Raw genomic sequence first — 25,585 nt, 5'->3', positions numbered from 1 at the left:
TGGAGGATTCTGGATGTTTTCTGGAAGCTGGGAGCACCATATGAATGCTGGCAGTCACTGTTGGTATCATCAAGTTTCATTAGAGCTTGTCTCGTCAAGACTTTACTCTTCCACATTCAGGCCGTTTCCAGTATTAAATGTGCTTTGGTATAATCACCTTGTTTGCTGTTTGTAGGCAGCTTGTAGAGCACATGTTCTAACAGAAGTGTTCTGCCTGCCTTCCATTGTGCCCGTTAACATGTTTGCCAGTGATGTGAGTTCTTTTGGTCAGATGTAATTTACTTGAAAACCAGCTTTTAAAAAGTGTGAAGAGCATTCTTTGCAGTGTGTCATTGGCTGAAATAAAGGCACCATGTAAAGATTGCATCTTCTTAGGTGACAAATCTTTACAATATTTGGCAGGTGTAATCACTGCATTTTAAAAATGTAAGTGAGATTTAGATCAAGCTGTGCAATGCTAGAAATATACTAATCATAGTTAATTTTCAGCAACTGAATTGAAGTGACTGTTGGACTGCAATAAACCCTGTGTCTGTCTTTGCACGGTGGAACAGGCTGCAGATAGCGATTTTATCAAGGAAGCCTCCCAGAAGGACAGTGCTGCTGCATTCCTTTCCATTTCACAACATTGCCAGCAGCAGGTTTATTTTATGGGATAGCAGCTTCTGTCCTTGCTTAACGGGGATATAATGGGGAGGCTCTTTCCAAGTTTACTTGGAAGTTGCTTTCTCTGTGCTGAACGAAGACCTTTTAGCTCTTGCTTTTCATAAATACTGCATTCACTCTATTAAAAAGTCTCACATAGCACATTCATTTATGATTTAATGCAAATGGTCCTTCTTTGTGTTTTTAGGGAGTCCTCGAGGTGGCAGCAATGGCAGAATTCAACAATGTCCATTCAGTGACTGAAATGCCAGAAGGAGATGATGCTAAACGCAGTTTCCATCACAGAATGTTCTTGGAACCCCGAGAGAAGAAGAGGAGCATGAAGGCTCTGGTGGTTAAGCAAGCAAAGAAAAGTTGTAGCTGCACTCCAGCCAAAGTTAAAGACTGTATTTTCAGTTTCTTTCCTGTCTTGCAGTGGCTTCCTAAATACAAACTGAGAGAATACCTACTGGGAGACATAATGTCTGGTGTGATTGTGGGGGTCTTACTAGTCCCTCAGTCAATTGCATATTCTCTCTTGGCTGGACAGGAGCCTATTTATGGCCTTTATACATCCTTTTTCGCTAGCATTATTTATTTCATGTTTGGAACCTCCCGCCACATCTCAGTTGGCATCTTTGGTGTGCTTTCCCTGATGGTGGGACAAGTGGTGGATCGTGAAGTAGAGCGAGCTGGCTATGACTTAGAGCCAGCTGCGCTCAGTGTCCTCACAGGTACAGCAGCATATGTAAACACCACCGTTTCACCTGTGAATCAGACATTGCAGAAGCTGCCCTGTGATAAAAGCTGCTATGCAATTACAGTGGGAGCCACCATGACCTTCATAGCTGGAGTTTATCAGGTAAGAGGAGGTGGACAAACAGGTATTCTGTGGAAATACTTTTAGCTTGTTCATTAGGTGATTGTCCACATGAGCAACCAGCTGGGCTTGCATCCCAGGGGAGTGGACACAGAGGACTGGAGGTCTCCTGTTACTGTGGCGCAAGAAACTCCTCTGTGTCCTCTCCTTTTTTTAGTTTTGTGCTTGCATTGCTGCTCTGTTGGGGACTGTAAGGATCCGCATGTAACCGCCTGCTGCGCTCATACAATCTGCTCACCACCTTCCTTGCCGTGGCCTGAAGCTTTTTTGGTTTTTGGGTTGGTTTGTGGTTTGGTTTTTTTTTTTTTGCTGGCTTGTAGCTTAGGCCTCTGTTTCACTGGGCCAAAATGTGGTGTGTCAGCTTTAATTCCAGACTTCAGTAATTTGCCTTTTCTTTTATCAAAAAATAATCTGGACAGTAAAAGTATATCCAGTTTCTTTTTGTCACTATGCTTGTAAAACTTTGCTGTTTGCCCATTCAAAGCCAGAACAGTGCCATTGTGTGAAAAGGATGCTACTGAGATGATAAAATATATTTGAAATAAAACTTTAAATTATTGCCATATTAAAATATATAACTCAACAATATTTTACCACTCTGTCTCTACTTACTTCCTAGAATTCACTGCTTCTGAAATTAAAGCAGGTGTCTTTGTTTTTAGAGTGTAATGCATTAACCAGGATGGGTTTAGTTTTAACGGTACTGCAGAGCTGTGGTATTTCAGTTTGTGAGTTCACATTAATTTATTCTTACAGTGACCTCCAGGGTCATAACTAATCAAACTGTATAGCAGCAGAAAAGGAAACGTACCTGTGATACTCTAAAACACTGGTTTTAGACAGAACCTGGGACTTTTTCTTGTGCTGTAAGTTAGTGTTGAGTAATTTCAGAAATATCCTGAGACTCCTGAGGTACAGTGGATTTTGTGTTTCATCACTGTAGGATGGATGCAATTTTGGAGTTGTTAATTGCACTTAATATTCTTTGCAAGTACAAGTACGGTTAAGTTTCTTTATATGCGGAAGTCAGACTACTTCGTCTTAAGTCCCTCTGAATGTTAGGCATATTCTATTTGTTCTATTTGCTGTCTATCTGCCTGCTGACCAACAGGCCTTCACACTCTCAAACATATTATTTTTTTTTATTGGAAGCTCCGACCAAAATCACATATTCTTTAAAATCAAATTGCAAAAAGCAAACCTGCTCACACCAGTTGCCTACAGCATAAATAGGTAAATACAATTACTGCCTATATTTTACAGTTAGAAAAACCTTGAATTAACTTAATTACCAAGGTTGTGAGGGACCATTTTTTGGAGCTTGGCTCTGAGCTGATGTCTAGTCGGTTTGGGTCCCAGCCCTGCCTTCTCTTCAGTAATGCTTGCAGTTCTTATGAAGTTTCCAGCCATGATCCTGTCCTCCTTTATTTTGCCTTAACTACCTAATAGGATATATTAAATTGACACTACTTAGAGTTTAATACCTGTAAGTGCTTGCCTGCAGTCTTCAGATAACATTGTAGATATCCCTGTTGTCCAGCGCAGGGAATTAAAAGGTTCTAGCAAACTGCTGGGAAAAGTTCCATGCTCCATTTCCCATGAAGGTTGATGGGGAGGAAGGGACGTTTACCAGGTGTGAAGATGCATGTGTAGAGTAGGTGTCCATAAAACCAGTCATTCCCATGAGAGAGCACCAAGGATTTGTCCATTCAACTAGCATTAATAAAATGAATGACAAGACACTTTAAAAATTTATCTGTATTTGTATAATCTGCATCACAAGAGTTTGCAGCTCATATACTTTCTGACTCAGATGCACCAAACTTTATGCAGTGCAAAGTACAGTTGTAATGCCGTAAGCCATATTTTTATTTCAGGATGTGAGCTCCAGTGTAAGACAAACAAAGACAACCAAAAAAGTTTTGGATCCCTGCAGCGTTCACAGAGATTATAAGAACTTGAAAGAAATGGCAAAAGCAGCCAGTATTTCAAAAGCTTTTTTTCCCAGGCTTTCTTTTTTGCTTGCTAGGCTAACTAGAAGTTACAGCTGAACTGATGAGCAAACAATAAACACAGGTTCAGGGTACAAAGACCCCCCAAAAAGCCTGCTCTGTGTTAGAAAACCATTTTGTTTAAGTGCAATGCACCAGGAGCAGCTGAATGCTGGAGTCTGTTTTCTCCATGCTCAGGCCATGCCTTGTCCTCCAGGGCCATGCACAGTGGGTTGTTGGTTTTTTTATCCCACCTCCCTTGAGAGCCCCGTAGTGATGACATCTGCAAGATTTGCATCCTAATCTATTGTGTGTGGTTGATTCCTTCCAGGTGGCCATGGGTTTCTTTCAAGTGGGCTTTGTCTCGGTATACCTCTCCGATTCATTGCTGAGTGGATTTGTCACAGGTGCCTCCTTCACCATCCTAACCTCACAAGCCAAGTATCTCCTGGGCCTAGACATTCCACGGAGCAATGGCATTGGCTCCCTCATAGTCACGTGGATAAACATCTTCAGAAACATACACAAAACCAACATCTGTGATCTCATCACCAGCTGCTTATGCTTTCTTGTACTTATTCCAACCAAAGAGTTTAATGAACATTTTAAATCCAGGCTCAAGGCTCCAATGCCGATTGAACTAGTCGTGATCGTGGCGGCTACTCTGGCATCTCACTTTGGGAAGCTGAGAGAGACTTACGGCTCGAGCGTTGCTGGACACATCCCAACTGGGTTTCTGCCACCCCGCCCTCCAGACTGGAACCTGATTCCTAATGTGGCTTTGGATGCTATCCCCATAGCTGTTATTGGCTTTGCCATCACTGTCTCCCTCTCAGAGATGTTTGCCAAGAAGCATGGTTACTCCGTGAAGGCCAACCAGGAAATGTATGCCATTGGCTTCTGCAACATCATTCCCTCTTTCTTCCATTGCTTCACAACAAGTGCAGCTCTTGCCAAGACTCTTGTCAAAGAGTCCACAGGCTGTAGGACACAAATGTCTGGCATGGTGACTAGTTTGGTAATCCTATTAGTCCTCCTTGTGATTGCACCTTTATTTTATTCCCTTCAGAAGTGTGTCCTTGCTGTCATAACCATTGTAAACCTCAGAGGAGCCCTGCGGAAGTTCAAGGACCTGCCAAAAATGTGGCATTTGAGCAGAGTGGACACAGTGATTTGGCTAGTTACTATGGCAGCCTCAGCACTCATCAGTACTGAGATTGGGCTTTTGGTTGGTGTTTGCTTCTCTATGCTCTGTGTCATTTTCCGAACTCAGAGACCGGAGGCACCGCTGCTTGGCTGGGTGGCAGAGTCTGAGACGTACGAGTCCCTGTCTGCTTACAAGAACTTGCAAACCAAGCCAGGAATCGTGGTGTTCCGTTTCGAAGCGCCCCTCTACTACATCAACAAAGAGTGCTTTAAATCCACACTCTACAAGCAAACTGGGGTCAACCCAGTCTGGGTGAAGGCGGCAAAGAAAAAGGCAGCAAAAAGAATGCTTAGAGAGAAAGAGGTGGATTCTGGTGGCAACCAGACCAGCATCTCCATGGATTTTGTCTCTGAACCTCTGGGGTTTCACACAATAGTGATTGACTGTTGTGCAGTACAGTTTCTGGACACGGCAGGAATACGCACGCTCAAAGAGGTCTGCAAGGACTACAGGGAGATAGATGTCCAGGTGCTACTGGCCCAGTGCAATCCTTCGGTGAGGAGTTCCCTGATCCGAGGAGAATTCTTTCAAGAGGGGGAGGACCACCTTCTCTTCCACAGTGTGCACCAGGCTGTGGACTTTGCATTGGGTGCCCAGGAGCATGGTGGGACCAGCACTTCTAAGAACTAGTTGTGGAAAGGCAGCAAGTTGGAACAAAGCCTGGGAAAAAATGACTGTGGGTCTGTATGTCTATGCAATATATATGCACTCAGATGAAAAGAGGCAGGGTGGTGGTTAACACACTGGTTGCTATGCAGTCTCTTTTGATGCTTTAAATTTACCGGCCGGGTATAGTGATTCAATAGATGGTATTGAATGAAGGCAATTCTTAACTTGATTATGGCCAATCTGTGAATCTAAGAGTTTTCATATAGTTGTTCATCTCATTTCTCTTGAACTTTCCTGGTCTCAGTTTCCCTCTGAGTTTTGAACATCAGCATTGAAGTCTTTATTGCAACCCTGTCTTTGTGGATGGGATGGGATTTTGAAGTAGTCGGGGTATCCTGTTCAGACAAATAATGAAAGGCAACTCACTTCTTTTCCCTCATTCTGGCATTGATTTTCCATATCACCACAACCTTATATTTTCTAAGGAATGACTGGCAGGGACTCTTTGCGCTGGTCTTCACTGTGGAGTGATTGGTTGATGATTTTGTAATCTCCTTGAATTTAAGACAGATAGATAAATAAAATGTAAACATGCATGAGAAGGTCTTAATGAATAGCTTCTTACTACCTATCACTTTCAGAGGCTTTGCCATTGTCTCCTGAGAGCCTAATGCAGCCAGGCAATGAGGGCATGATTGTCTCATTTCTACATGGGTCTTTATGTGCCAGGAAAGTTTGCCTCTTCAGCCTGAATTTTTTTTGGAATTACTTTTATTCAGGGGTGACTGTTTAGAAGTCTGATTCATGCTTATGGTCAATCATTTGTTTTCCTAATATTTAGGAGCATTGTGGACATTAGATAGGAAAAATCTCTTAATTCTTGAGTTTCAACAGAAAACAGTCCCTTATAGCCAGTTTTACATGCCAGGCAGACAGAATCACAGGCAGCAAAATGAAAAGGGCCAAATAGATTGTCTGTATCCGTCTGTCCAAAGTTGTCCACGTCACACAGAGTTCATGTGTGAATGCAGGTTTTATTGACCATAGCCCCTTTACGCATGCTCTGTCATGGACTTTATGTAATGGGGATGGACAGGCCAAGAAATACAGCCATTAGAAAAGGAGCCAGAGAAGCTGTTTGCTGAACATTATTTCACCATGTTAGTGTAAATAAAACTTTCTATTTCGATTTTAAATTATACAGAACAGCAAAGAGTGCCTGTTCTTCATCCTAAAATACAAGCACTGGGTAGGAAGAGGTTCTTTTTTCTTACACCAGTAGAATACAATTATGAAGGTAGAACTAAGAGGTTAACAGTTTTTACTGAGTACCAGCTATACATAGCACACAGTACATCCTTGGAAGATGGTGGTTTCTCCCTGGGGAGTTTACAGTCTGAATTGCAGGTTCTTGATAGCTTTTAAAAGGGAAAAGGTGCCGTATACAGGCAGTATTTTCATCCTTAATAAGTCAAAAATAATGAGTCAGGAGTCAAAAAAGGAATAAAATGCAATATGAATTGTGAAATGTTTTCTAAATAGAAATGTGTTTTGAGTTTAGGGTTGTTTTCTTTTTTTTTTCTGACCTAGGACCAGTAGCTATTCTCTTCTTTCTATGAAAGCTGAAACGCCACATATCACCTCACTGTAGGAGCTGGGACCTCAAGAGAAGGACTAGATAGCAGAAAGATAAGTCCCAGGACCTGGCAACTTTTACATGTTAACTGAACTTACTACATTTTTTTTTTAGGGACACGATAGTAGCGTGTAGAAATGCTGGGGGAGGGGGGAGTGGTGGCTGTAGCATATATTGGAAAGCATTACATGTTCTAGAACTGGCGTTGTTGAGGAAACAAGTCTCCAAGTATCAGAGAGAAAATGCTAAAGCTCATGCAGTATTCAAAAAATGCAAATGCTGTTCTTTCTCAGCCTTAAGGCCTGTTTATACAAGGAGGTGAATCTCAAATAACTACTGCTGAATTTTTTCTTTTCTGCAGTAACCTCCTGCATGAACTTTTTTGTTCTGGGCGAAGAATCCCTTATGCAGTTTAGATAATTACAATTACTGAATTGGTATTACCACAGTGGATTAGCCTAAGCTATGTGAAAGCAGTGAGCGGGGTTCACACCTATGCAAGGCGTGAGTGCAGGATGGTAATTTTAATTCCTCGTAGTACCTGTTTTGTGCTGAGTTCCCGTTCAGAGCCCATGGTTTGGTGTGGAGAGAGAGCTGGCACACCTGTGGCAGCTCCTGCTGCTGGCTGTCAGCTTGGGAGGCTTGTCCCCGCAGAGGTTTGTGCCTGGCTTGTCCCCACAGGGTTTATGCCTGCCCACTGACAGGCTGGCTGGTGGCAGGGGAGCCGTGGGGACCTATGCATGTGCATTCAGCTGGTGGCAATGCTGTGGCCTGGGGGAGTCCCTTTTCAGCACAGGTTGTTCCCATTACCAGAAAGCACCTCTAGAAGTTTGAACAAAAGCCTTGATACCATCTTTAAATGCTGATTTTAACTAATATTTTTCAAGAGAGGAGAACAGTGCTAAAAGCGGTGCCTTCTTGTCAAAGCCCTGATGAAAACTCACAGCACAGCAGACAATTAGCACTGTATGTTGTTCTTGCAAATGTACCCGCAGCTGCCTGTTCTCGTCCCTTTGGCCTTCAGGTGTGGGCAGTGGAGAGGGAGAGGTGGAATGAGCAGCCAGCTGGGAGACTTCCTCTAAGGCAGGTCAGCCGCCGGTGGGACAGAAGTGAAGCAGAAATTGCTCTGGGTGATTCTTTTCTCTTTACACTCACAACTCCTCTCTCACATACTTTTTCCATGCTGCCCAGGTGGAGATTTTTTGACCTGTGACCATGCATAGGTTTGTGTAGCCAAATTCTAACAGAGAAGGCGAAAACACTAATTATTTATTAAAAGATGTTTTTTTGAATCCGTGTCCACCTGTACCAGGAAGGGAGGAATAGCAATGTTACTTCCAAGAAGTACGCACTTTCCACAGCTAGCAGGATGCATTTGTGTAGCTCCTGGGTATCTGGTTACATAAAAGCACAATAAAACAGCCATAAATTGATTTTCAAATAATTAATTTAGATTACAGCTAAATGATATACTGTAGTGATTTATGTTTAGCTAGAGCACATCATGTTTGGACTCAGTGCTGTTTGTGCAGCAATGACTGGCAATATAGCCTCCAAATTCCGTTTCAAGCAAAACACAAGAAAACGTATTACAGTGGAACAGCAAAAGCAGCTAGCCAACAGAAAGAACAACTTGTAATGTTCTTATTTAAGATAATGTCTAGAGGTCTTAGCATTAATAAGTCTATATTAATGCACACAGCCTTGGTTAAAAGGGAACAGAAATAAATGCCGTTTGCCAGAGAGTTCAGTATAATAGAGAGTCCTTTGGAATTAACCAAAGATTAGAGCTTATCGTGGCTGGAATGTCTTTAAACAGTGGGTTTTCAGCCATTTTCCTTATAGGCCTAGAGTAATTTTTAACAGAGACATGAAGCTGATATAAGCCTACTGGAAAGAAGCATGTTTTGGTTGAATATGTTTAAGGACCCTTTAGAAGTAATCCAATTTCACCTTTAGGGATCAGGGACCACTGATTGAAAACTCTTGCCCTAAAGAATTTGTTTTATAAAGGATTTTCATATGTATACATACATATATATATGTGTGTGTGTACATATATATACTTTTTGCTGCTGTATGATGGATGCAGCAGCTATATATGTATCCAGTTATGCTTTTGCAGTACTCCTGTTTCTGCCCTGGAAAGGGCTCTTCTGCCTTCTACTGTTTTAAATGAACAGTGGAAAACGTGCCAGATTTTATAAGGAGAAATCTGCCATACCCTCTGCTGTCTATGCCTTCTCTTATCCCTGCCTCACAGCTTAATTTGTAGTCTATAGGAAGAGGGAATCTCAGAACGATTGGTTTTGGGTTTATGCGTCTGTCTGGAACAGGAACGTTCATTCCAGGTGCAACCTTCAGAACACCAGGCCAGACTGGAAGATGGTATAAATTAGTTGATCTCCATTCCCAAATGTACTAATCAGCAATTATCAGTCTAAATGAAGAATTAAGACATCATTAACACATTCATTAATGACAACAACACAGCATTGAGGAAATGATCACTCACAGTCTCAGCTATACTAAATACTCCTGGAAATGTCTTTAGTAGTCTCCTGATAAATGTCAGGCTCTTTTTTTACATTTATTGCTACTATAGATGGTGGCGTCAGTTCCTCCTAATGTGGCAGTTGCACTAATAATTGTTTCACTTGTGTGAATGTTTTGACATGGAAATAATTTTCAGTCCATTTCATAAAACAGGGAAAGGTACTGCAGTGGGGCACTTGGTGCTTATTTTTGGATTTATAATGACATTGCCAATCTTAGTCTTGTGCGATTGAGCGATCCTGATTTCCTTGTAAGCCATTGCAGTTCCAGCTCCTCCTCTCTAATTCACTGTGAGACCCACCACCACCTTCTTAACACTTCTTTCCATGTTTTGCTGTAGGACGTTGCATATGATTGACTGTAAATATAAGAATCACTGCCTTTGTGTATGTTGTTTTCATGCCAGATCTTTTGATAAGGCTAAAGCTCCTGAATAGAGTGTTGAACAACCCCAAAACCCCACCAGTCCTCTGGGTGCTGGGGCTGGGAGAAAGGGTGCTGTGGGCAGCTGGCAGGGGAGCACCCTGCGTGTTCCCCCACAAGCACACTGGAGCCTTGGCCTGGTGTGGGGCTGTGCGAGGGTTTGTGTAGCTGCAGCAGTAACGGTGCCAGCTGGGAACGACAGATTAACCTGAAGGTGTCTATTCTGGGGCTGCTGCAACGCGCAGCCACGTGCCTTCCTCCATAACAAGTGTAATAATAACACAGGACCTAGTTCCTGCTCGGTGCTGCTGCGTGAGTCACTGTCCCAAACGACATATATAAGGGATTTCTGTTTTCATGCTGATTTATTTTTATCAAATTTTCATCTGAGTCTGCACGTGGCTCTTGCAGTCAGGGCAGCAGAGCTTCCATGACTGCCATGCTCCTTCCCCATCGGGCTGCGGTGATGAACGGGCAGGTATTCTGATGAACGGGGAAAAAACACAGCTATGCCTTTGTCTCCGCTTGATTCTGCTGGCTTGTGCTGAGAGACATTAAAATCCATTGCTGATGGGTCTCAAGTGCAGGGGGAGGTATTGCAGGCAGGAATGCATCCTGGGTGCTGCACGGGTTTTACGCCAGTCGATACCCAGCTGCCTCCCACAGCCTTGTGCTGAGGTTGGCCATGAACTCTGCCTGTGCCAGGTCCTAGATCTAGGACTTACCTGGTGGGGTCCAGTCTTTCTGTGGCCAAACTTCCCTTGAGAAGACCAGCAACACTGCACATCTCTTTGGGTCCAGTTCCCTGAACCTTTCACCCAAGGGCTCTGCTAGGTCACTGTTCCCCACCATGCTTAGCTACCTGCTGTCACCTCCAGTGCTGCCAGAGCAAAGAGCGTTTGAGCAGGTTGAAGTCACGTCACCCACCTGTCTCCATTCCACAAACAGCGCAGGAGCACCGTGCTGGCCCTGCAGCTGGGCACACAGGCGGGCGCAGGGCTCACCCAGGCTGAGCACTGACCTTAACTTCCCTGTGCTCCAGTGCGGTGAGGAGCACGGCTGGGCTGTGGGAGACTGCTAGTCTAGAAGATCATCGAAACTGGAAGAAGAGGAAAGAAACCCTTTGAGTTGAGGGTGAAACTTCAGGCAAATAGTTTGTTTCAGGGCATTATCTTCTGTTGTGTGGGGTTTTTTTCACATGCTTAGGAAAGATGATTAAATGATTGAGGTGATTTACATTTTTAATTTTTTTTTTACTGACTTGACTAAGCTAATGAAGCTGTGATGCAGATAGCAGTTATCTGCTGCTCGTGCCATACAAGGTGCTTTGTATCTCTGTAGCTTATTTTGCTTTGCTAAGTCTCAGTGTAGGATACCATGGTGAGACTTCAGTGTTGATATAACACTAGAAGGGCTTTGTGCTTCTACTATGCTGGCGTAGATAAAAGAAGCAATGTCTTTAGTGCAGACTTTGCACTGTGAATGACCTTAAGTTCCAAGAATTACTTGCACTTGGTTATCATGTTTATAAGCCTTTGTAGGATCAGCTGCTCATGTGAAAAACTACTTGATCTTTACTATTTTTGTCAAATTCCACCTGAAGTGGAAATAGTTCTGAGTCTTGCTTTTTCTTTTGAATGAAAATCAAAATGATAATCATTTCATTACGATGCTAAAAGTGAGGCCTCTGGATAGGTAAAATGGCAAATATTTTTTATATATATCTATATTTAGTTCATAGTATAATTAGTTCCTTTCTGTTTTATTTTCTACAGATTGTATAACCTAAGGCATATTGCTGTTCTTTAATGTGCAAATACACAAAATATTTCAGCTTTGGGTGGAGAATCAGCTCTCCATTGCATAAATTCCAGCACTCTCCAGCTTTGAAATCACTCAGCTATTAGTCTGACTCCCAAATGATCACAGGAAGATAGGGAGTGAAACATTTTGCTGGACTTGGGTCCAAGTTTTTTATGTCTAACTTTTGTTGGAAGGAAGTAAATTTTATGTATATTTGAAATGTAGCTGAAACACGGTTAAGGAGATGTAAAACCTCACTTCTTCTGGAAAGCATATGATGCTTTGAGTTCCTCAGCCTCTTGAGTCCCTGACCATCATCTCTGGTAGCTTGGTATGTTCTGGGGTATGATTTTTAAATTATTTTAAATTCAGAATAATTTTAGATATTTGTGACATAATGGTTTGCGGAATAAACAAAATGGCAAATTTTGCCTGGAGTAGCTTTTTCAAGTTGGAGAATCAGTTTAACCAAAGAAGACCTCAGGAATGGAATAGATCACATTGGTTGGTTGACCTAAACAGTTTACAAAATCGTTTATTTCAATAAAATGTGGAAAAGTTGTATAGTATGTATAAAAGGTTGCCTTACTTTTTACTGTGACTTACCTGTGCAGTAAAAATAAGGTATAACATTTCCCCCAGTTCAGTGGTTGAATGCAGGGTGCTGGGGCAGCTGTCCCACTCTGCGGCATCAGTCCGTGCTGGATGGGTGATGCTGACCCTGCCTGGCACCCAGCGTAGGGAGAGGTGTGCTGCCATCAGCTCCTCACTGAGTGCTGTGCTCGCCGACCAAATGTTTGTGATGGAAGTTGGATTCTGTCAGTTGTTTCTTGCGTCCCATCATCAGCTGTGGGATATGGCCTCTGCATGTTGTTGACTCCTTTACACTGTCTCTGTAGATCTGTATCAATTGTAATTTTTAATGCTAATGTGCCTTATTGTCATTCTAGAAGATTTGTTAGCACAAGAATTTTCTATCAAATATGGTAAAATCTTTGGGATTTCTTTACGACCATTAAAAGATCATATTTATGTTTTTTCTGTTGTCAGACATATGCTTGATACCTTAGAAAGTGCCACAGCTATAAATTTTGAGGCGAAAAGTGACATGTGTTTGAGCAGTGAGTCCCCAGTCCCTGTTTCTCCTGACAGTTGTGCCCAGTCCCTGCTGTAAGGCGCAGCGTATACAAGCTGCGTATGCCGTTCTCCCGCATGTGTGGTACACGCGTAGGCACGCACGGACGTTTCCTGCCAACGCAAACCAGGGCATTGGCTGACGGTGTGGCCAAGCGTTCACCTGGTTCTGACTTTGGTGCTCTGTGCAACTAGGCTGCAGTTTGTCTCTAATAACAAGTAGTAAGCAATGTGATGACAATGATGTGCCGTGTGCCGGTGAGCAGTACCCTCCCGTGGGCCAGGTCCATATTCCTAAAATGCAGGAAATGACAGATTTGGTCAGGTTTGGTGCTACTTCTGCTTTACAATATGTGTAGTTATAGCACATGGTATTACATATTCAGCCTTACAAAATTGATGCAATGTATTTCAGTGTTATTTGACTAACGGGTTATATGATTTGGTCAGGTCATGGCCAGTAAGAGTCAGAGCAAAAATTGGTGCAGTTCTAGGCAGTCACTGCGAGCATTATCTCTGTGTACATGTCCTTGAGTTACACAAAAGGTTTTCTTGATCCAGCATGGCTCAGCTTTTACCTGAGGCTGCCTTTTACCTTAGGAGACCTCCATGCACATGGTGTAATTTTTGTGTTGGTGCCAACAGAGTGGTAGGAGCACTCAGTTACAAAGAATGCCAGCAGGAGCTTTCTGCTCTCTTGAAAAGCACGGGACAGCCTTTGCCTTCAGCAGAGTGACTGATTTCTGCTGATATAGAGCTGAGATAACAGGCTTCAATCAGCAGCACCCTCTACCTGTGCTACTCAAGGCTCTACCTTACCTGCGGACAACTAGTTCTCACCATACATGCTCCTGTACTAGATGAGAACCCCCCAGCCCTGTCTCCTGGGTCACAGCCTGGTGGAGGCTGCTTGGGAAAGGTGTACCAGGGCTCCAGCCCCTGCAGAACCCTCCCAGCACCTGGTAAGCAGCAGGCTAGAAAATTCCTGAGCACTTAGACCTTTGTTACAGCTTTTGTAGTACTTCTCCCTGAAGCTTCCTAACCCTTTTCCTCAAACCTGTTGGCTCCCACCACACCCTGTGGCAGTCCATCCCACCATTTGTGTTGTGTGAAAAAGCTGCTTCTGTTTAAAATCTAATAGCAAAAAATCTTGTCCTATGTCAGGTAGTTGGAGATGTGCTGCAGTTTCTGGGCTTCTTACCCATCTCCCAGAGCATCTTTCTGTCCTGGGGCATTGAGATATGACCTCTGTAGGATGCCTCTACACTGCATGATGAGCTGGTGTGGGATGGCTGCTGGGAATGCTTGGGAGTCAGCCACGGAGCTCTGCCCAACATGAGCCTGCTGTGCTGCGGTGGGGGGCAAGCTGCGTTAACTGCAAATAGGGTGACCCTGTGAGCCAGCCAACAGCTGCAGGGGGAAGCAGCATCCCACCAGCATGGCCTCAGCACCGTGAAGGGCTCGTAGGCAACACACACAGGTCAAGCCTGAAATGATGCCAAGTAGCCTGGGCTGAATGCCAATTCAGTATGAAATAGAAACATATCTCCATGCTTTTATTCCACTGTATTCAATTGTAATCAATTTAATCTGTTTACGGGGCCATCGTAGCATTTTCAATTATTACCTTGATAATTTGGAAAAGGGTCATAAGCACTGGATATCTGTCATGCAGGGAAAAAACCATGAAAACAGCAACAAAATGCCACAAAAGTTGGCAAGGAATTGTTTTCAATTTCCTTCTATCAATTGGGAATGCTCCACAAATCCTCTAGCAGATGAGCTTGGAAGTGCTCTTTTTTCCCATCTTCTAGGAGTGGCCATCAGTGCTGGGGGAAGGACTTGTAGCAGGGTGGACCCAGCATGCGTTGTCCTTGGTAGCTGGACAGTTGATGTGCAGTATATGACCTCGGCAGCCAGAGATGCTCTTTCATGTCCTTTTAGATCTGCTACCTCTGTGCTGAGCCTCTTTCCAAGGACATATGCTCCATCTCACATCTTTTAAAATACACTAAAAACATTTCTTGAATGTCTGTCTGCATGTTAATTGCTGGAAGCGAGCAGTAGCTTAAATAGATGCTCTTTATCATTATTTATTTGTAGGTTCCTTGGTCACTCTCAAACTTCAGAGTGTCACGACTGCATTACCATGTGCATTCACAGGGTGAGCAACACTTTTGGCTTCACAGTATTTATGTCTGGAGAGAACTTTATCTTTGCCTCACGTGCTTTCCTGTGACCCCTGCATGTAAGCATAAACTGCCCTGCAAAATAACAGGAGGCTGCAAAAACTTTTTTTATTTTCAGGGATGACCTAGTGTATTGCTTCCACGTTCTCTGGTGTTATCTCTTGCAGAAATGTGAATAATTGCTTTCCAAGAAACCCTCAGACGTTCTGTTCAGCTTTTTTGTCCTCAGGCACTTTTGTTGCGTTTTGCCCTATCTCAGCAGTGGGACCAGTTCTGAGCTTGTCTCCTTTTCCTTGTTTTTCCCTTAAAAAATGGTGAAGTTTTTCAGATGTCTACATCTCGAAAATTCGTTTCCAAGTGGAACTGAACCAGCAGCCATCAAAAATACTGTCAAGACCCAAATCTGGAAGGAAGGAAGAGCATCTCTCTTAGATACCTGGCACCATTACCTGGCTCACTTGCCTTTTTTTAAAATAAAGTTGCATGTGATCTAAGTAACTGTGGAGCAGTGGGGTGCAGCCATGTACTAAGCCAGGCTGGTCCATTTATGGAGCCAAGACGTGTGGGATGCTACTTGGAAGGCTTCCAGGAGCCAAATAGTCCTAAGTGTATTTACAAGCCTTAAAGCAAATTGAAAATCCTTGTGCAATGCAGTTAGCTGTGTTCCAAAGAAAACTGGAGATGTCAGCTTGTCCTGTTAAACACAAGCGATTCATTGACACAGCAGCAGAGACTTGAATTTGCTACACTCACCCGTTGCAAAATGGCTGGGTAACAATCAGGGACCCAGACAATTTAATTATTTTTTTCTACTTTAGGATAGAAAACCAAAATAGCCCATTACTGCATTTTCCTTGTACCTGGAGCCTGGGTTTCCACTGCTGTTTCTAGCTGGCTGCAATGGCTCTTGCATAGATGGATGTTATATTGCTCATGCACCATTCCATAAATGAAAAAAATTGGATTTAATGTTTTCTGCTTGTCTTAAAAACAGAGGGTGCCATGTTACTGGCAGGCAATGTCCTATCTACGCTTGCATTGTTCAAGATAATACCATCTGTCCAACCCAGCCTTGCCCAGAATAGAGCTAAACAGTTAAGACAGTTTATAGTGACAATAAAGAACAACCCTTGAGGTGCATTTGAAAACAAACAGTTTCAGCAATTAGCTGTAGTGACCTTGCATTTGGAAGGCAATGGAGCCTTAGCCAGCTCAAGGTCACTTGAAGTTCTGTTGTGGGTTTCTTTTTTTAAGCTCTCTGCTATACATTTGCTAGAGCAGATCTGAAATGTTTGCAGTTTCCACCCTTGCTTCACCTCATGCCATAAAAGTGACTTCAGAGACATATGCAGTGCTCCGTGTCACCGAGTACGTTCTTACATCCTCTCCGCCAGGATGGAGAACATAAAATGGCCTCTCCCCAGTGTCTACAGACTGAATTTCCAGCACAGAGAGGACCATACAGAAGCTGCCTTAGCATGAAGGCTCGCCGTTTCAAAGAGGTCAGCGCAGAGAACTAAACACATGGGGAAGCCAGCTGGGACACAGAGCTTGAGAACATAATTGCAGGGAAAGTGTGGAATATTTTTAAGCTGAGTATACAAAAGCAACTGGGAATTTACACCCAAGGAGGAAAAAATTTGTAGGGAAGGCTTCAGGCTTAATTGAAAGGATAGTCCCATTTACAAAGGGTGGCAGGGGAAGCACAGGGACAGAACGGAAAAAAGAACTGCTCACCAAAACCTGTGCTTGGGAGAGGTGGAAGAGCATGGCTCTATCGAGGCTTACCAAGCTATGTCAGGTGGTAAAGGGAATCATAACAAACAAAAGAGTTCCAAAACGTGTAAGTGAAGATGGAAGTTGGAAGGAAAGGCAGCAGCAGGCAGTGAAGGCAGGGCAGAGGTTAAAGGTAGGCTAGATACTGTCACAAATGGAAAAAGTGCTTTGTCCCATTTTCAATGTAGACAGATCAGAGATCCAGAACTGGAACTTGATGCTTCCTGAATAAGTTCAAAACTCAAAGATGGATTGTGCTCAGATGTGTTTCATCCCAGCAAACAAGCCAACTTAAAAAGACCAGGCTGGCCAGCTCTTCAATAACTGACTCACCAGTTCTTCAGTGACTGAATTTCAAGATGAAGCAATCATACAGAAAATGGAAATTTGGGTTATTTGCTAAGGAAGAAGATGCAAAAGGAAAATGAGTGAGTAGAGACAACATCAGACACAAAATGAGCTGTAACTAGGAAGGACTATAAAGCATATGAAGGGATTATTTTTTAAGGACAGGAGAAATAACAAGGTTGAAGAAAGATACAGTCCACTACTGAAAACAGAGGAAGGGAAAGGGGAGCTATCAACAGGTGTACCTGAAAAAACATGGCTGTGGAGGAATGGCAGAGAATAAGGAATTCATATAAACAGATAAATGCATCGAGCAGCTGTCTCCCCTACCATGTGCTCTCATTTTTTCCTGCTGCCAGAGAGGACTGATGTTTCTTATTCCCTTCTAATTACTGAGATACAGACTTCCACTGATGAGATAAATGTCGCTCAGGATGCTGATCTTCCCTTTCTCTTCCCTCAGGGTGTCTCCCCAGCACCTAAATCAAAGCCTTGTGAAAATGTCATCTCTCCATACTATCTTTCCAAATGTCGTGGGCTCTCAGCCCCCTCCCCAAGCCCAGAACACAGTCAGTGCCAGAAGCAGAGGCAGGGGCCAAGCTGCCTGACTGCCAGGCTCCATGGGGCAATGGCACACCCAGCAAAATCTTAGACACTACGTCGGTGGAAAAGAAAGAGTGGAGAACGAGGTGAGGCTGGCAGGTGGGAGTGTGTGCTGAGAGGTCTGATGTAGGTTGTTGGCATGGTTCACAAGGGCAGAACAGTTACAGCTGGTGTTTATGAGGCTGCTGTTTCAATTCAGGATGATGAGACGTTACCTTTTTCCTGCCTGCTAATGCAATTGTTCACCTTTACCTACAAAAGAAATGCAACCCTGCACTTTACCGAATTGTGCTTACTTTTGCAAAGCAAAATCCCTTGTTACTTCTGCTACGGTCTCTAAAAGAAACATGCAAAATGTGGATTGTGCAGATTTGACACACACCGAGTTCTTCTCTCTACCTAGAAATAACCTGTGCCATCACACCTTTGCCATCGGTGCACACCTGTGTGTCCAAGGCCCTGGTGAAGCCCGGTGTCGCTGGCTCCGTGGAAGCGGGCGAGCGCAGTGTGGCCGAGCAGAGGTGGAGGCACGTGGGGAGCGGCCAGGCAGGCGGTGGAGCCGAGTGCAGGGGCTGGTGGCAGCATGCTGGTGGAAGTGATGAGGAAAGAAAAGTCATTCTGGAACAAGTTTTGCTATTTGATTGGTTTTTGGAACAAAAACTTGTCCAGAATAGATGAAAACCTGAGTGGAGAAGCCTGGAGGACTCAGGCAACGGTGCTCTCACAGTTCAGGGAGAGGCAGAGCAATAGCACATTTCTTCGCATCGTTCCCCTTGTTTAGCAAACACATCTCCAGATACCAGCAATACTGTTACCTAGCAGGAGCACTTCTCTAAATCCCTTCAATCATTCTTAATGCCCAGAACAAGTTTTCATCAAAAATACTCTCCCAGAACAATGTTTGTTTTCAAAATACAGCTCTGGCTGGCTGGCTGCACCATCTTCATCAGCTGGAGCAAGATAAAAGGGCCGATTTCTTGGCTGAGTAACTCAGATCTCTTCTCAAGGGAAGCAGCACATGGTCCAGAAGGAAGGCAAAGGAAACAGGTTTGCAGTTAGCCTCTGTTCAGCGTGCGCCGCAAGGTGAGGAGACGGGGCTTTCCACAGGAGAGAAGCTTCGGGTAGTGAGAAAACACCCAGTGTATCTCCCTGCAGCCAGAGGTAAGAGATTTATGTTGGGACTAGTGATGTGAAACAAACCCATAGGGCAGGGGAATGGGATTTCTCAACATCCCTGTTTACTTCCTGAACTGCAGCCACTCTAGGTGTCCTCTCAGGAGAGTTTTTCTCTGTGTGTATTGTTCAGTTTTGACAAAAAGGTATGTTTGGTTGCAGCTGCATTTTGACTGAAAAAGTTGGAGTAGCTCTGGAAAGTGCGTGTGTTACTTAACCAGACTGAAAAAGTAGGGTGCTTTCATTCTGCAGCTAGGAGTCCCTGTGATGGGCCTGTTTGATGCAAGACAGCAATCTGACTTAAAATTCTGAAATGTTAAAGGAAATACTACTTTGCAAATTACCTTCCTTACCCACGTGTTACATTCCTAAAGCATCACTTGGAATATCTCAACATTTTCAAAATAGTTTTTGCTTGAGTGGACGTGTCACCAAGAAATGCAGGGTTCCTGAAGAAGTTTTAGTTCCAGTGAAGTAATACTGTCTGATTTTAACCCATTCTGCTGTCCTGTTTCAAAACAAGAGGTATGTCAGGAAGGAGCACGGGGGTCTCTGATGTGGGCCAGTGTGAATGCAATTTGAACCATGATCTTAGGGTTGTGGTTAATCAGGTCCATAAGTGAAAACAAACAAATTAACCAGCACCATGAGAAGCTGCTTTTCTGTTTGATTTGTCCGAGGTTATTTTCCTTTATTTATTTATCCATGCAATCTGCATGAGCCCTGGAGCTAAGCAAAGCACATGATGTACATGACTGCAACATCTCATGGCTGCCTGCTCTCCCGCCTTAGCTCTCCTGATGCAATGGAAGACACGTCAAGCCAGAAGTCAGGACAGAGCAAAGGCGTATTGAGCTCCCTAACACCCGAAGAGAATCTTGCCAATTTTATACATGTCAAATTGGAGGAGTATGAGCCCACAGACTTCAGCACCAAGGATCTTATCTTAAAGAAAGCCAGAGAGGTTTGCACATGCAATCGTCAAACCATCATCGCCGCCTTCTGTCAGTTGTTCCCAGTGCTGGACTGGCTTCCCCATTACAATGTCAAGATGCAGTTGCTTGGGGATGTCATATCTGGGCTCCTGGTGGGGATAGTTGCCATCCCTCAGTCCATCTCCTACTCCCTCTTAGCCAACCAGGATCCCATCTACGGAATCTACACCAACTTCTTCTGCAACATCATCTACGTTGTTATGGCCACATCGCGCCATAACTCCGTGGGCTCCTTCGGCGTCCTGTGCTTGATGATCGGGCAGTCTGTGAACCGGCACCTCCAGCTAGCAGGGTACAGCGATGACAACACTGGCTCTTTACTGATGGGCAACTCCACCTCCTTTGGTAACGGGACAGGTGCCTGTGACAGGAGCTGCTACGCCATTACTGTGGCCCTTTCCTTAAGCTTTCTGGTCGGTCTTTACCAGGTACAAATGTTTGCTGTTATGCTTTTTCCTCTCTGTCCTTTCTCTGCCAGGAACTTCTCTGAGCTAAAGATCCCTGGTTTGGTTCAAACTTACAAGTCATGAGAAACCTTGCCTTGACACAACTAGACCTTGACACCCTTGGATCAAATGTAGTGATTTAGAAACCCCCAAACACAGCTGAATGTGGGATTTTGTTCCCCCCACGTGATAGTCCAGGTCCTTGGATGTGTCTGAAACATCTTTTAGGATCAGACACAGCAAGGGAAGAGAGGGAACTGTGAACCACCTTCCACCACCACAGTCCTGGACCTGGGCTGGCTCCTGCTGCAGGTTAGAGCAGGTTTGGGGCTGGCAAGGACAGCCCTCAAGGACCCTGCCATCAGTAGGGGCTCCTTCTAAGGCTGTGCTCCCTGGCAGTGTCCCCACTGCCTGGGCCTAGCTGTCACTCAACACCTTTGGGCTCTTTCACCGGGACAACTAAAATTCAGTGCATCACACTGGTTTTGTGCCACCAAGTGATACAGCTGCTTTGACATGGCTGCTGCCTGGAATTTCAGTGTTAGCTATGCACCCTTATTGCTTGAAAGGAGACAGCGGCAGGGACCTTGTGGGCTCCTTTGTATGGCATCTCTAGCCACAGACAAGTCTTACAGCTAGGTCTCTTTAGTTTTTCCGTACCCCAGATTAACTACCAAAGACCAAGTCCTCTGCTTCACACTGAATGCTCAGCAGACAGAATAGCCAGAGCTGCTAAAGTGGAAGCAAACTTACGTAGATTGCCAGACACCTCTCCCAGCCCTTCTCATTGATTCTAATGGTATGGCTGTCTTGCTTTTCAGATCCTGCTGGGGGTTTTACAGCTGGGCTTTGTGGCTGTCTACCTGTCAGAACCTCTCCTCAGTGGCTTTGTGACCGGCTCCAGCCTCACCATTATCACCTCCCAGATGAAGTATCTCCTAGGACTGAAAATACCTCGTCATGAAGGGGTGGGGTCCTTCATCCTGACATGGGTTGACCTTTTCAGATACATCCAGAACACCAACATCTGTGACCTGGTCACCAGCTTGGTTGCTTTGGCCGTCATAGTGCCTGTCAAAGAGATCAATGACCGGTATAAGGAGAAGATGAAGGCCCCATTCCCCATAGAGCTGTTGGTGGTCATTGTAGCCACGGTAGTATCTTACTACTTTAACTTTGAAAAGCAATACAAGTCTGCTGTTTGTGGGAATATCCCCACTGGTTTCAGGAAACCCACTCTACCAGATATAAACCTGTTTTCCAGCCTGGCAGTTGATGCTCTGCCCATTGCTGTTATTGGCTTTGCCATGACCGTCTCCCTGGCGGAAATCTTTGGCAAAAAACATGGCTACGCTGTCCGCGCCAACCAAGAGATGATTGCCATTGGCATGTGCAACCTGATCCCTTCTTTCTTCTACTGCTTTGCCAGCTCTGCAGCCCTGACCAAGACTCTGCTGAAGGAGTCCACAGGGACCCAGACCCAGGTCTCTGGCCTGGTCACCTCCCTGGTGCTGCTGCTAGTGCTGCTGTGGATCGCCCCACTTTTCTACTCGCTACAGACTTCCATCCTGGGGGTGGTCACCATTGTCAACTTGCGGGGAGGCCTGAGGAAGTTCCATGACACCCCCCGCATGTGGCAGCTCAGCAAGCTCGACACGGTGGTGTGGTGGACAACCATGCTGTCCTCCACACTGATCACCACGGAGATTGGGCTCCTCGTGGGCGTCTGCTTCGCTCTGCTCTGCATCATCTTCCGCACGCAGAGACCCAGGGCCACACTCCTGGGCAAGGTCAGCAACACAGAAATCTATGAAGACCAGTCCACTTACAAGCAGCTCAGCAGTATTGCCAACATCAAAATCTTCCGCTTTGAGTCATCCCTCTACTATGCCAACAAGGACTATTTCAAGGCTGTTCTCTACCAGAAAACCGGGGTAAATCCTATCCTGCTGGCTGCTAAGCACCAAAGGGTGGAGGCCCAGGCAAACGCAGAGACAGGCAACAGCAAGAGATTTTTTGGCACCGGATTTGGCTGCCTGAAACCTGCCAAGAAAAGGACTGAGAAGCCTCCAGCAGATGCCTGTCCTCCCTCCATAGATATGCACACCTTAATCCTTGACTGTGGGGCAATGCAGTTCATAGATACTGTGGGTCTCTCTGTGCTAAAGGAGATACACCATGACTATAAGGAGATTGGCGTCCAGTTGCTTCTGGCCAACTGCAACCCTTCCATCCGCCACCGGCTCCGGGAGGGAGGATGGGCTAGCGAGACAGACGGTGGTCAGCTGGCTTTCCACAGCATCCACGATGCAGTGCAGTTTGCTGAACGGTGGTACCATGTGCAGCGGGAGGAGAGTGAGGAGAAGAAGGATGCTCTCCAGGCCCCCGAGGACCTGAACTTCCAGGCATCTTTGTAGAACTGTGTGTGAGGAATGGTTTCTGATGGGGATGGGCTTGGTGCAGTTTTAGTCTTTGTGCAGTCAGAGCGTGCAAAAAAGCCTTTGCTGAACTGTCAGCAGCAGCCATAGGGCAAAAGGGTTGGGGGAGTGCGGATTTCAGGAGAGATTGCCAACGGGTAAATAATCTGAGAGGAATCTCCACGTCGCTAAAGAGCCTGGATGGCTTTTAACCCTTCTCCTTTTTGGAAAGGGCTGTGACGGCCGGAGACGCGGTGCAGGGCGGTGGGACGCCAGGCTTCCACCAGCAGCTCCCGTTAAAGCGCCTCCCCCCAGTGCCCCTCCCCGGCCCCCCTCGCTACGCCGCTCTCCACACGGGCACCGGGGGGCACGAGTGAGCCGCGGCGCCGCCCGAGCCGCCCCTTCCCCGCCCCGGAGCGGCGGCCGCCGGCGGGCGGGAGGGCTGGGTGTCCGACCCCTCTGCTTTCAGCGGGGGCCGAAGCGCCGCAGCCCGGCCCCCAGCCCCGGGCAGGGCCGGCTGGGTCGGAGGGTGCCGGTCGGGGCACCCTTTGCTGAGGCCTGGGGAGCCCCTGGGAGCTCCCCACTGTCAAGAGAGAGACCACTCGGCTGCCAGGATGTGCGAAAGCGGGAGGTGAGTCAGGGCCACCTCCGGGCTGGAGGCGGGTGTCCGTGTCCCCCCCCGGCCGGGTGACCTTCGGAAGTGGCCAGCAGCAGGGACAGCCCTGTCCTTCGGTGTTACAGGTGCTGCCGCAGCCCTCGGGGCAGCAACAGGCATCACTCTGCTGCAGTGGCGATCACAGGAGGAGGCTTCGCAGGGTTTGGCCCCAGAGGTCTGTGGGTCACCCAGGCTTTATGCCTGAATACCCTATTCCCCGTGGCACTCTGGCATTAACCACGATCTGATTGCTTTCGGCGGAGAGTGAGGGTTGAGACAGGACACTAAGGCAAAGGAGAGAGGAGCTGTAGGCAGGGTTTGCCATCTGCTCCGCGGTGATGCTTCCCACCTCCCCCCGGGGAGGCACTGCCACAGCCTCTGAGGCCAGGTGTGAAGGTAAGCAGCTCCCCTGTGCTGTGCCTCTTGGCCGTGCAGCTCAAGGTGTGCACCCCCAGACAGGAAAGGGGCTGCGGCCAGCCCGGATTCACCGGGGAGGTTCACAAATGGAACTGGAGCTTGTTACATGGAGTTTCCTTCTGTGTGCAACTCCACTGTCTGTATACTGGCCCAGCACAGAATGACCAGGGAAAGAGGATGCCACCATCATCTCTTGTGGCTCAGTCCCTTGAAAACTGCATTATGGAGAAATGCACACCCCAAGGCATCTTTGGGTGCCAGACAGCAAGGCCAGTCACCCGCCTCCTGAGACGTGCAGCAGTGGGGGCTATGGCCTGGTTGCACCTGAGACAAGAACCACCAGTCCCACTCAGTCCTTCACTCACTAATGTTTATTCATCTTTTGCCACCTTTATTTTGGACCACCCTTCTCTTTGCCCACAGCCACTCTGAGTCAGTCCCGGAAAGGGATTGCAGAGGGTCGTTTATTTTCCAAGCACCCTAGGGCACAGAGTTTAACAGCCCTGCAATGGCCACCAAAAAATAGCAACAAACCTGGCAACAGCGAAGCACTGTCCCTAAAACCAAAGAAAGACGTTTCAGAAAACTGCTTGGAGTTTGTTTGGCTGATGGTTCTCACTCAGGCCCTGTGTGTGGCTCAGGATAGTCTGCTGCAGGGCAGGAGAAGTGCTTTGCCCTGCTGTTGCTTGCAGACTGGGATTCCTGTGACTCCCATGGCTGAAATGACAGATTTCCTCCCCAAAAAACAGTGTCTGAGATCACCAGCTGCTCTTCATAAACTGTAGATCAGGAAGACCTGTGCCACAGCTTGCGATAGCCACAGTTCTTCCAGTGTTTGGCAGAGCCTGTGCTACCTTCCTCAGGCACGGCCGGATCCTGACTGCAGCTGGAGACAGGGTGCTGTCACCGTAGCAGTGGGGCAGGGCTGCCTCGCGCCTGTGGCACCGCTGGGCGTGCAGCTGGAGAGACTGTTGGCTCAGGAGCGGGCACGGGGACCTGTCCTTTCTGCTGGGCTGGGACAGGAAGCATCCTGCTGGCTCTGCTTCTGCATCCCAGGGGTGAGTCCTTGCTCTGAGCTATGAAGGCTCTGCAGCATTGTCAGGTACCAGAATAGCTTTTCTTCTGTGAACTCCATCTGTAAAAACACCTTCTACGTTGCATATTTAATATGTGACTATTCCCCTGGCCTCATCCAAGAAATGGAGCACCCAGGATATCCCACTGAAGGGAACTCTAGCTTTGGCAGCCACTCAGGAGCTCAGCGACAGGGTACTGTTGTAAATAAAGAGCGTGGAAAAGGAATCCTAGTGGCTCTGCTCAGGAAAATGTCTTCTTGTGGTCAAAAGACTATTTCAAATGGATTAAAGAGCATGGTATGCCCAGCTGCTTGCAGGTCCTTGGAGCAAAATTGTAAGTGCCAGATGAAGCTAAATTGACTGAAGAGGCCAGTACAAGGCTTGCAGGGCTGGATGGACAGGTATGCTCAGCGTGGCCTGGGTGCAGGTGTGAGCGGGGTGCAGCTCTCATGAGCTTCAGCACCTCTCTCCAAGGGTCCTTGCAGGCCACCACAGCATGAGGCGACTCCCCAGGGAGGTTGCATCAGCTGTAGAGCAATGAGCAATGGGGCAGTTTTGTGTCTGAACAGCAAGCCACTAGAGAAGAAAAGTCTTATTACCTGCAGG

At 46.1% G+C, this 25,585-nt stretch overlaps 2 protein-coding genes across 2 annotated transcripts; both read left to right on the top strand.

Moving 5' to 3' along the window:
- The first annotated feature begins 842 nt into the window (after positions 1 to 842).
- SLC26A2 (solute carrier family 26 member 2) lies at positions 843 to 5,928 on the top strand. The gene is made up of 2 exons (XM_009960729.2): positions 843 to 1,507; positions 3,848 to 5,928. Exons 1-2 carry the CDS (start codon positions 875 to 877, stop codon positions 5,351 to 5,353), a joined length of 2,139 nt encoding a protein of 712 aa, XP_009959031.1. The 5' UTR covers positions 843 to 874; the 3' UTR covers positions 5,354 to 5,928.
- Positions 5,929 to 19,718: 13,790 nt separating this feature from the next.
- Positions 19,719 to 22,831, top strand: LOC104353967 (sulfate transporter). Its single transcript, XM_009960730.2, has 2 exons — positions 19,719 to 20,396; positions 21,236 to 22,831. The coding sequence occupies exons 1-2, from the start codon at positions 19,719 to 19,721 to the stop codon at positions 22,829 to 22,831; spliced, it is 2,274 nt and encodes a 757-aa protein (XP_009959032.1).
- Positions 22,832 to 25,585: the final 2,754 nt, after the last annotated feature.

The sequence above is a fragment of the Leptosomus discolor genome, chromosome 10 (genome assembly GCF_034619465.1).
Source record: "Leptosomus discolor isolate bLepDis1 chromosome 10, bLepDis1.hap2, whole genome shotgun sequence".
In the NCBI taxonomy this organism is placed as follows: domain Eukaryota; kingdom Metazoa; phylum Chordata; class Aves; order Leptosomiformes; family Leptosomidae; genus Leptosomus; species Leptosomus discolor.
Note: the sequence above shows the minus strand (reverse complement) of the source record. Positions and strands in the feature narration are given on the sequence as shown.

What these genes read in the sequence shown, in the direction of transcription:
- LOC104353967 (XM_009960730.2), top strand. Translation starts at nt 19,719, where the DNA reads ATGTACATGACTGCAACATCTCATGGCTGCCTGCTCTCCCGCCTTAGC. An exon ending in TTCTGGTCGGTCTTTACCAG is followed by an intron (nt 20,397 to 21,235) that starts GTACAAATGTTT and finishes CTTGCTTTTCAG; the next exon opens with ATCCTGCTGGGGGTTTTACA.
- SLC26A2 (XM_009960729.2), top strand. Translation starts at nt 875, where the DNA reads ATGGCAGAATTCAACAATGTCCATTCAGTGACTGAAATGCCAGAAGGA. An exon ending in TCATAGCTGGAGTTTATCAG is followed by an intron (nt 1,508 to 3,847) that starts GTAAGAGGAGGT and finishes GATTCCTTCCAG; the next exon opens with GTGGCCATGGGTTTCTTTCA.